The sequence below is a fragment of the Lytechinus pictus genome, chromosome 17, assembly GCF_037042905.1.
Source record: "Lytechinus pictus isolate F3 Inbred chromosome 17, Lp3.0, whole genome shotgun sequence".
NCBI classification, from domain to species: domain Eukaryota; kingdom Metazoa; phylum Echinodermata; class Echinoidea; order Temnopleuroida; family Toxopneustidae; genus Lytechinus; species Lytechinus pictus.
The window spans coordinates 28100603-28109775 of NC_087261.1; the positions used below are offsets into that span (position 1 = coordinate 28100603).

A 9173-nucleotide genomic window follows, 5' to 3' on the forward strand; every position below is an offset into this window, starting at 1 on the left:
GTAATGATTAGACCAAATTTAAAATAGATTAAGTGGATGGTATTCTGATGGCCATGGTTTAGTGAAACCTGGGCCCCGTCTTACAAAGTGTTACGATTGATCCAATCAATTGTAACTCTATCTCTATGGAAATCCATCAGTGTCATAATTTTTTCTACAGGGAATGTGCAAAATGTCCTTTGTAAACAAAGGAAAACACACCAGATTGTCAAGAAATCAATGACTTTATGGATATACATTAAAATCTAGAACAATTTTTGAGCAAGCATGCATGATAGATGTTGATGTTGCTGGCCGTCCATAGTTGCGATTGATCGGATCAATTGCAACTGTTTGTAAGACGGGGCCCTGGGTTAATGTAGACCACACTTTAATAGAGTGCCAGTTGTCAACTCAACTCAGTCACCAATTGAATAATATTTTTATCTTGCTGCTCGAAGTTGTCAAAAATCAATTTAGTCATGATATGGGAAGAATAGGAAAATACAAAAATAATGAATTTTAACAAATTTATTTGTCAGGGAATAATTTTCCTGGTATCGCATTGCAATTTGCTCCACATTTATGAAAGACTGCTATGCATAAAGTCTTTTGTATAGCATATTTTTAAATAGGACTGTAAATTACTTAGTTGAGAGCTTTTCTCTTATGACCAAAAAATGCTATTCAAATTTGTAAAGCAAAATTATTCCCTGTTGGTAGATTACAAATTGCCACAAATATGGAAGAAATATTATGGAGACCGCATTCGATAGAAGTGTGGTTTAAAATTCTAGTTCAGACTAGGGTTAGGCCTAGGTTTAATTTTCAGAATACCACCTTGTGGGTTTAGCCACGATCTGATAATTTGACCATCTGCTGGATAAAGTAGACAAAGTGGATAAAACCTTTTTTTATGCAGGTCACAAAGCAATCTTCTCTCACCTAGGCACATGTTTGCCGCCCTCTATATGTGTCTCGTAGCTTAGCTAATAACAAATAGGGCAAGATGGCAACGTAAACATTGGTCAGTTACATCTCATCTTCTCATAATAAATTTTTGTGTGTTTTTAATTTATATTGTTTTATAAATGTAATCAATGTATAAATGTCGCAAATGCAGTTCTAGCCCATTTACACGATTTAGGGCTAGAACTTTTACAGGGAAAGTAGAAGTCTCGGGGGGCGCAAGTTTCAATTTTGCTCGTCCTCTATGCACAATCCCTGGCTCCATGGAGAGTAATCACACGTACATTGTAAAAGTGAATGATTTTGACTCTCTTTGAGCCTCCTGGCTACCCTTACCCAAATCTGAGTGAGGGATTCTACTCACCGGCCTTGAATCGATCCTGTGGTCATAGTAGTCAAACTGCTTAAAGTATGAAAAGTCAAAGAGGATGTCCCCATACTTCATCTGATCGTGCTTGTTGTCGAGACGGAACACCGGTGGTACATACACGGACAGACGCAACAACTCTGCAATGATTGCGTTCCCTCTCGAGACAAGCTTCAGAGCTGTCTGACCGCACTGATTGTTGTCGGCTAAAAAATCTGCCATTGTCTGAAATAGTGCAATATAGAGTAAGAGTTATGGTATATGCAAAAGACGTTAGCATACTGATGGAAACACTGGGTCAGATGAATGAAAAGTAGAAAAATTTTGCTTTTTCTAGGCTTTGCTTGGCTTTTGCTTGATTCTGTATGCATAAAAATGAGCGGACAAATGCTTTTGCTAGTAGAAGTTCAAGCAATCCCTAACTGACTGCTAGCATTTTCTTGACGATTAAGCTATTGCTAAAAAGCGTATGCATTTTAAAGCGAACATTTTGCTTGTGCATTAAAGCACTTGCTTGGGTTTTTTTCAAGCTCCTTCAGGGCAGCTTGAGCACTTGCTTGATCAGGGCGTTCGCATTTAAAAATCATGTTTATGCACCTGAGAGAGAACCCCATGGTGTACTGTGGCCTACATACACATATCAGTAGAGGCGCTGGTCCAAAAATTGGGATTGTCCCAGAAAACAAGGATATCCTCGTAAACCAAGACAAGACAAATCATTTCTTGATTGAGATTGTCCTTGTTTATGGGGACAGTTGTTTTTTTCACTTACCGCTGCGGGACATAGACGGCAATTACAGGGATTGAGAGTGCTAAAAATAGATTCAGTGACTTCAATTCCCCTCAGTTCACCGTCTATTTTTCACGACTTGCCGTCTTCCAATAATCTTGTTATGAAACCCGATATGTTTACACTGACTAGCGCACTTGATTGGTGTCGGCACTTGAAAGGAGAATGAACTTTCCTAGATCTTTTAAACTGAGACAGTCCCTGTAAACTGGGACGATCCCAATTTTCTGACCAGCGCCTCTAAGTCTACCGACATTATTTCTTCCTAAGAAGTACAAATCAAATGTCAAATATATAAATTTATCAAAAAGTTAGTTTGACACCACATCTGAGGAAAAGATGTTACATGAAAGAGGCGGTAATTTGCACTGCCACACCTTTGCGTTCAAGACTCAAGTCGTGTTCGCACCAGCGTGACGTCGCTATTGTTCAAACCGCTAGCAATTGCTTTCTGAAGGCAAGAAAAGGGTTCAAGCACTAGCAAAGGGTTATGCATACAAAATAAAGCAAGTGAAACATTAGACCAAAAGCTTCGGTCTCTGTTATGTTGGCTGTTCCGCTGAACTCCGTTGGCTCCACTCACCAATACAGAGACCGAAGTTCTAACTCAAACTGTACAGGGCCTCAATGGCCATATGTTTATGTATTAAGTTCGGATAAACCAGGAAGTGGGAGTTGGGCGACAGCCGAAGTAACTCACTGTTTTTTTTCCATTTTAGTTAATTTTTTACCCGATTTGGTGCATTACAGTCCAAAACGGAATAATAATCTTGATTTTGGTCCAGTTCTTTTCATATATTTTTATGAAATAAACACAATAATCAATGAGCCCCGTCGGGGGGATTTTGCATTGTTACCCCCCAATGGCAGCTGCATGATCGTGAGCCGTCTGTGTACGAGGAGAAATTAAAAAAATAATACAAATGTAAAAAACTCCTCGAAACAGGCGGCTGCCAGCTGTCTAGTTAAAAATGATTTTTTTGCTTGGCTAGCTATTGCTTGTGCTTGAAGCAATTGCTATTTTTTATGCATCTGACCCACTGTCTGAAAATAGATTTTTAAACTTTAACGTTAGGTCCTAAATCAGTAATCTGAACTGAAGTGAAAGTTGAAACATTCATTTATCAACAGTGAATGTCAACATAAAATAAAATTCCTTGTCATGTTCAATGATCTAATGTGAGATCTATTTGAATTATTATACTAGAAGGTAATGCTAGGATCAGTATTTCATAGCATTCTAACGTTTGACAATAAACGATATAAATAGCGTCGCAAGTAGACTAGAGTCCACTCATTCAATGAACAAGGTTATGATATAACCTTGCTCTCTTTTACATATCAATGTGTGGCAAAATAAGGTTGGCAATGTTTGGCTTATTTTTCTCTTTTTCTTTGGGACAAATGCTTGATTGTTTTATCTATCATTTTCCATTACAGCTATTCATCATACAACATGGCTCTTTTGGTAAAGTTGATTCTTTGAATTATTTTTTCTTAATTAAAAATAGAGATTGAAAAATGAAAATTTTCTTGCCATATTACTTTCCACCAATAGAGGGCGTACACAAAAATATGCAAAAAATTCAAGTTTTTGAGGAGATCATTTGGGTGTAGAAACGACCCACAACAACGAGCGCTCTGCCTCTGCAAATATGAATACAAAAATTATTCCTAAGCCTAAGTTAATAATGAAAAATAAATTGCAACTGTATGGAAATTATTCATTTTGGTGACAAAAGTGATATCTTAATGATTTTTAAAGTGTGTGCTCTGTACAGCATTGGCATACCATAGTCCTACAGATTCCCCACACTCCACAGGCCACATGCAGGATGGTTGCAGACCTGAGATCGAGTACATAGTTAGATCTATGAGGCCGTTCTCATTACGCTTTCTAAAACTAGTTTACTGGAAACCGATTCAGGAAACCAGTTTGGAAGATCGCTTTGCTAGCGTTCCCACTTGATCACATGAAAGTGGTTTTCAAAATCACTTCACGTAAAGCGCTCTTGTTGCAATGGAAATGCTCTCATAGGGGTGACATTTTTCACGCAAATTTCGAAACCGCAGCATAGGCATTCTACACCTGTCGTGTGGAGTAGCGCGCTCAAAATGTGCGAAGATCGCTTCCTGAAGAACGGTTGTGTCCTCACTTACGTAGCCAGGCGGCTTCTAGAGAGTAAAAATCATTTACTAACGTAAGGTCACTCTCATGAAGCCAGGCCTTCTATCCCATAGACCCACACAATGGAAGCCAAAACCTGAAACTTTCACCCCCGAGATTTCTACTTTCCTTCTAAAAGATCTAGCTCTAAATCATGTACATGGGATAAAACTTCATTTCCGACATTTCTACGCTCTCGTTGTTATTTTTAAAACAAGAATTCATCAAAAAAATGAAAAAATATTGTGAAAAGACGGAAGAGACTTGCCCGATGTTTACGCCGCCATCTTGTTTCTTATTGTACTTCCCCAACGTTACGGACGCGAGCATCGCGTAACGTTGGGGAAGTACAATAATAAGAGAAAAGGAATGAAGGAAGGAAAAGAAAGAAAGAAAGAAAGAAAGACAGAAAGAGAAAGGGAAGAGAAATAAAAGGCCATAAAAAAGCAAAAGGAAAGAAAAATGCATGCGAGAATAATTCCGAATGTTATGTCAAAATCTATTGCAAAATTGATATTTGTAATAAAAGTGACAAAGGTTTTGCTCGCTCGCCTCTTCATCTGGTAGGCGCGTAGCTAGGGGCGGTGCCCCCCCGAAAAGGTCCCTCCCCCCAAAAAAAATAAGGAGGGAATAGAGAAAATAAAAAGCGAAATGAGAAAAGGGGGATGTATATAACTTAGTTTATAATTGTTTTTCCTTTTTTGGGGGGGAAGGGGTCAATACATTAACGTTATGTTTTTCTATAAATAGGTCTAATTGCTAAATATCCAGAGTTATCGAGACCCACCTGCTGATATTGCACTGGGGGTACACGATGGAAGGGTTAGGCCTAGGGGCCCCCGAAAGTTCTACAACCAAGATAAAAAAGAAATGAAGGGAATTAATGAAAAGAAAAGGAAAAGTGTAAGTTAAGATATCTATCTCAAATTTAGATTTGCACGAAAAGTTTTTTTCTCGCTTGCTTCACTCGCTTGGAACATATAAAGCAACTTTATTCCCACGCGCCATGTATGCCTACATTGGCCCTCTTTCTTTCTTTTATTTTATTATTTTTTTTACTCATCACGCTACCGTACTGCCACACACGGGTTTGCCCTAATGATCGTGGACAATCATAAAAAATATCATTTTCATACCATGTGACTGGGAAATTTTTGGCTCCACCCCCCCCCTCTCGATCCCTGTATCGATTTTGACTTGATAGGGGCCTATACCTGATGGAATTTGCTTAATTCAATATAAAATCATAACGGATAGAATGCCTTGAATACAGGCCAAACAGCCTAACGACATTGCCGTGTCACGTGACAACCAGTATTAAACGAGAATGTGCACAACCCTATGGCGACAAAATTTGCCGCAAAAGTTGAGCAAGTTCTGGACAAAAAGGCTTCAATACCCCAAGAAAAGACCAGGCGAGTACTATTTATACATTTTTTCAATTTAGTAATATCTAGAGTCTAATTTAAGAACAGATTTCGTCATGGAGCTCCATGGTAAGATCTAGTAATTTAAGTCCAACATTTAATTCGCGTGCACTCACTTTTTTAACACAGGAATTAATAGCCTTGGTGCTTAGAGTGATTTAGAGCTAGATCTTTTAGAAGGAAAGTAGAAATCTCGGGGGTGAAAGTTTCAGGTTTTGGCTTCCATTGTGTGGGTCTATGGGATAGAAGGCCTGGCTTCATGAGAGTGACCTTACGTTAGTAAATGATTTTTACTCTCTAGAAGCCGCCTGGCTACACTTACGCTAAAAGTAAAACCAGTTTAACGAGGCAAAGCGATCTTGAAAACTACATCGCGAGGTGGTTTTCCAAACTGGTTTGCAAGATCGCTTCGACCGTTCTCACTACGCGTTAAACTAGTTTCCACTAAACTAGTTTCCAGTTCTTGTTCTTGTATATTTCCTTCCTCCGGTCTTCGGAGATCGGCGGCAAGCCGCAAAGTTCAGGTCCTTTCTTGTTGGTGCTGTCGACATAGGTGGATTTTTAAGATGTATCTTAGGCAGTGACATGTCAGAGAGGAAGCAGAAGAGGAGGGCAGAGAGTGTGAGGGAAAAAGGATGGAGGATGCAAGGATGAGGGGGTCATTTCCAGTGAAATCATTTAGGATGTGTGCAGGCAATTCAAGGTTCTCAACATGCTGTAGTAGGTCCAGACGCTGCGTCAAAAGGACTGGACATGAGGCAAGAAAGTGGGTAGTGGTTTCTTCCTCTAGAGAGCAGAGATTGCAGGTTGGGTCTGTGCTCTTCCTGATGGTAACTAGGCGTCGTTGTGTGGGATAGGTGGACGTAAGTAGCTGAGCGCGTAAGATCACAGCTGATCGAAGATGGGTCGGTAGTGAAGAGGGGTAAAGTGACGATATCTTGGGGAGCATTGAGAGGTTACTCCATAGGCTGAGGGATGAGAATTTCTCAATGCACACTCTGGCTTCTTCCATTTGGGCATCATACACTTTACTCCTGCACAGAGTTTTCCAGCGGTTGTATGAGAAATCTTCAGATAGGAGAGAGGTGAGTGAGGGAAGGTTGTACTTAGAGAGCAGTTTATTCCAGTAGATGATAGTAGGAGTCTTGATGGAGAGGGCATGGAGGAATGAGCGAAATTCAAATCTACTATGGTCGATGTTGAAGAGCTGTCCTATCAGAAGGAAAGTGTTCAGTTCAAATCTCGCGGGAGAGGTGAAGTAGGTCAGTTAACAGGAAGATAGAGATATTGGGGGCAGATCTCGGTCACCCAAGGGTTCATTACATGCCGCCGCGCACAGAAAATTCAAGCCATAGAAGTCGTGTGTTGTGGACCCAAGAAGTGAGATCCCAGCACGCGCGACCCACTAGTTAGAAATCCACTGCCAAACGCGGTTCGTGGTGCGAGGTTAGTATACTAATACTAACCTCGCAATACGTGTGAGTGGATCTCGGTAGACCCTAACCCAGAGAGCTCCGGCCCGCGTAGCGGGCCGGAGCCCAGACGCTCAGTGTGCAAACGGGCATTCAGGTGAGAGTACCGTGAAGTTTGGTCAAAATAATTTTGATAATAAATAATTAAAACAGAAATTAAGCACTTACCACGATTGTATGGATGATAGTCTAACGAGTGGCAGTTTCCTGACATCGAGGCACAGACTGGAACCTCAAAAAACGATCAGTTCTGTCGCGGTGGCTCTCCTTCTTTCAAAATTCATAGCAAAATGGCCGTTCGAGAGGGTGTAGGGCGCATGCGCGAATTTGACAAAGTCTATATGCGCTAGTGCTATACTAGCCTCGGTCTCGATCGGCCATTTTGTGTTGAATTCTGAAAGAGGAGAGCTACCGCGACAGAACTGATCGTTTTTTGAGGTTCCAGTCTGTGCCTCGATGTCAGGAAACTGCCACTCGTTAGACTATCATCCATACAATCGTGGTAAGTGCTTAATTTCTGTTTTAATTATGTATTATCAAAATTATTTTGACCAAACTTCACGGTACTCTCACCTGAATGCCCGTTTGCACACTGAGCGTCTGGGCTCCGGCCCGCTACGCGGGCCGGAGCTCTCTGGGTTAGGTAGACCCAAGAGTTTCTTGAAAAGGGAGTGTTGGGCAGAGTCAAGTTTGTTGAGTGAGGATTGAGTGAGACACAGGAGCTGTGAGCCATAGTAAACTAGTTTTAGGAACGTAGTAAGAACAGCCTCTTTAAAAGCTAACCAAACATAACATGAGAGTCGACGTATGGGACCGAGCTTAACGACTTCCAGGTTCCGCCCCCACACAACTTCATAAAAATATCTTTAATGAGACAGGATGAAAAATAAATGATTGTATGAAAAGCAAAAATGCATACTCACACATTCAATAAATGAGCTCACTGTATCAAAAATAGAACTGGAAATGGGAAGATCTAGTAATTAGCAAGAAACTATCTCAGACCCTCCAGGGAGCGGCCATATTGAATCATGTGAATGTAAATTATCGAACAAAATTCCGAAACGAAAAGATCCGAATTCACGACCTCTTCGCGGTCGCGGCGCACGGCTATATATACCGAGCGCTAGCGTCGTTGATCCAAAATGCTCTACTTTTACCTTTCTAGATTCTCTAAAAGTTCCACAAAGTTTTCATAAATTATTCACAGAGAGTGTTACTCTACAATTAAAAAAATCAGAATTCAACTTGCATTGCAAAGACAAAAGAGAACAGAAACTAGCAGTTTTTAAAAGTGATTTCCTGTGATCCCTTCATAGATTAGAATAGGCCGAGTAGGCACTTCAAAAGATAGGACTCACTCAGGCCGGAAGGAACTAATTTTCACTCAGTTTTCATCAGGGGCACCAACTGGTTGTATGTTTCAAATGAAAGAAAAAGGCAACCCTGACCGACAATCGGCTCATGAATATATAAACCCCTCTTTCCGAATCATAAGAGTGAAAGGAGATCCGGGAAGGAGATATGTTTTGACCGTGGGATTCACAACTGTAGGAAGAAAGGAATCACGGGCATTACGAAAGCGATTCTACAGTGCGTATCAAAAAAAAATTAACACTCTGAAAAAGCCCTGGGAATTAAAAAAATATACAACACGTGGGTAATTTTTCACATATAACCTTTGGGTCTCTTCTATCCAATGAAAGTAAAAGTTTGACAGAATGTTGCACTTGAGTGAGCACTGTCCATTTTTGTAAAGCTCGCAGAGATCTAGCTGTTTGCACAGAAATGCCCGTCAGTTTCACGCTGTGTCAAGGGGAAAGGGCGAAATCAAATTTACCCTGCGAAACATTTCTCATACATTTCCCTTGCACTTTTAGTCAATTGAAATACAACAGATACATTCAAGCATTTTGTAACAATTTTGCCACCCAAATTGAAATTTCAACACTTAGTAAGCACAACTTTTACCCTTTTTGTGCCAGCTGGATCTGAGCTAGGA

The 9173-nt window shown here is 40.4% G+C and overlaps 1 protein-coding gene across 3 annotated transcripts in view; it reads right to left on the reverse strand.

Moving 5' to 3' along the window:
* LOC129280915 (WASH complex subunit 5-like) overlaps nt 1-8674 on the reverse strand; it is a 69979-nt gene extending 61305 nt beyond the window's left edge. The window contains exons 1-2 of one of the 3 annotated variants that reach the window (XR_010296336.1): nt 8095-8217; nt 1313-1540 (exon numbers count right to left, since the gene is read on the reverse strand). Coding sequence is in view for 2 of the 3 variants with exons in the window: in XM_064112513.1 (XP_063968583.1) it covers nt 1313-1537 (225 nt within the window). In the remaining variant the exon portion in view is untranslated. Of the gene's footprint in view, nt 1-1312; nt 1541-8094 lie in introns of all 3 variants that reach the window. The other 2 variants (XM_064112513.1, XM_064112512.1) reach the window with 2 other exon arrangements.
* Between the last annotated feature and the right edge of the window lie 499 nt (nt 8675-9173).